The 1,091-nt window shown below is 37.8% G+C and overlaps 1 protein-coding gene across 1 annotated transcript in view; it reads left to right on the forward strand.

Moving 5' to 3' along the window:
* ZMPSTE24 (zinc metallopeptidase STE24) overlaps positions 1–1,091 on the forward strand; it is a 39,761-nt gene that overhangs the window by 11,068 nt on the left and 27,602 nt on the right. The window contains exon 5 of the mRNA XM_019643686.1: positions 836–1,001. Within this exon, the coding sequence (XP_019499231.1) occupies positions 836–1,001 (166 nt within the window). The remainder of the gene's footprint in view (positions 1–835; positions 1,002–1,091) is intronic.

The following is a 1,091-nucleotide window of genomic DNA, read 5'->3' on the forward strand; positions in this document are numbered from 1 at the left end:
CCCTTTCCCTTCCTTTTCTCCCTTCTTCCTGCTTCCCCTTTCCTTTTCTCCCCCACTGTACCTCTCCTTCCCTCTCTTCATTCTTCCTCCCTTTTCCTCTCACCCCCCCCATTTTCCCTCCCTCACATCTTCATTTACTCTTCTTTTTCCCATATTCTAAACTGCTTCACAACACAAACACTACAACACAATCAAAATGGTCTGTTCACAGCCCCCAGAATATATCATCTATCATCCCTGTAGTCCATTGATGAGGAGGTTTGTTTTAGTCTGAATTACCGTGGTGCTCATTGCTTCACTTCCCCCTGATGGGATCAACATCAGAAAACGGGGGCTAGTTGAATTTACAAATATCTGTTGGATGACAAATTGAAGTGAAAGGAAAGAGAGCAGAGGAAATGCTCCAAAAATGATTGAGGAAGCGATGTTTCAACCAAAGCGTACAGTTGTGAACTGCAGGAAATTAATTTTAACAGACCAGCCAAATAACAGCACACAATCAAGCTCTAGTAATTCCTTTTTAGCAAAGACTTTATATCTATCACGATTAATCTGAAAGGCAGAATTCCAAGTTCCTATGGGCTTATAAAGTATCAGAAATCCTCAAGATAGTTTTGAATGGACCATTTGACTTTTCAACTGTTACCACCTAGAGACTACTCATTTTTATTTAATTCATCAAATAGATTGAGCACTTAACTGTCTGGTACTATTTGGGGCTGGGACTACCAGAGCAAATAAGAAGGTCCCTGTTCTCAATACTGGGATCACATAGTTGTTTTAATGTAATTGAATCTGTATAATGAGTAGTTTTTCTTTAAGAACATATTCATAGGTTCTTCTGACATTTACTTTCCAGGTGCTTGTCACAATCTATGCTGATTATATTGCTCCTTTATTTGACAAATTCACACCTCTGCCTGAGGGAACGCTTAAACAAGAAATTGAAATAATGGCAAAAAATATTGACTTTCCTTTGACTAAGGTGTATGTTGTTGAAGGTAAGACTCCTGGGGGTAATAAGATTTTATTCGGGTGGTTTGTATTATTTGAGTACATTATTCATAAAACTTTAATAAAAGAACAAATTA

The sequence above is a fragment of the Hipposideros armiger genome, unplaced genomic scaffold (genome assembly GCF_001890085.2).
Source record: "Hipposideros armiger isolate ML-2016 unplaced genomic scaffold, ASM189008v1 scaffold_82, whole genome shotgun sequence".
NCBI lineage: Eukaryota > Metazoa > Chordata > Mammalia > Chiroptera > Hipposideridae > Hipposideros > Hipposideros armiger.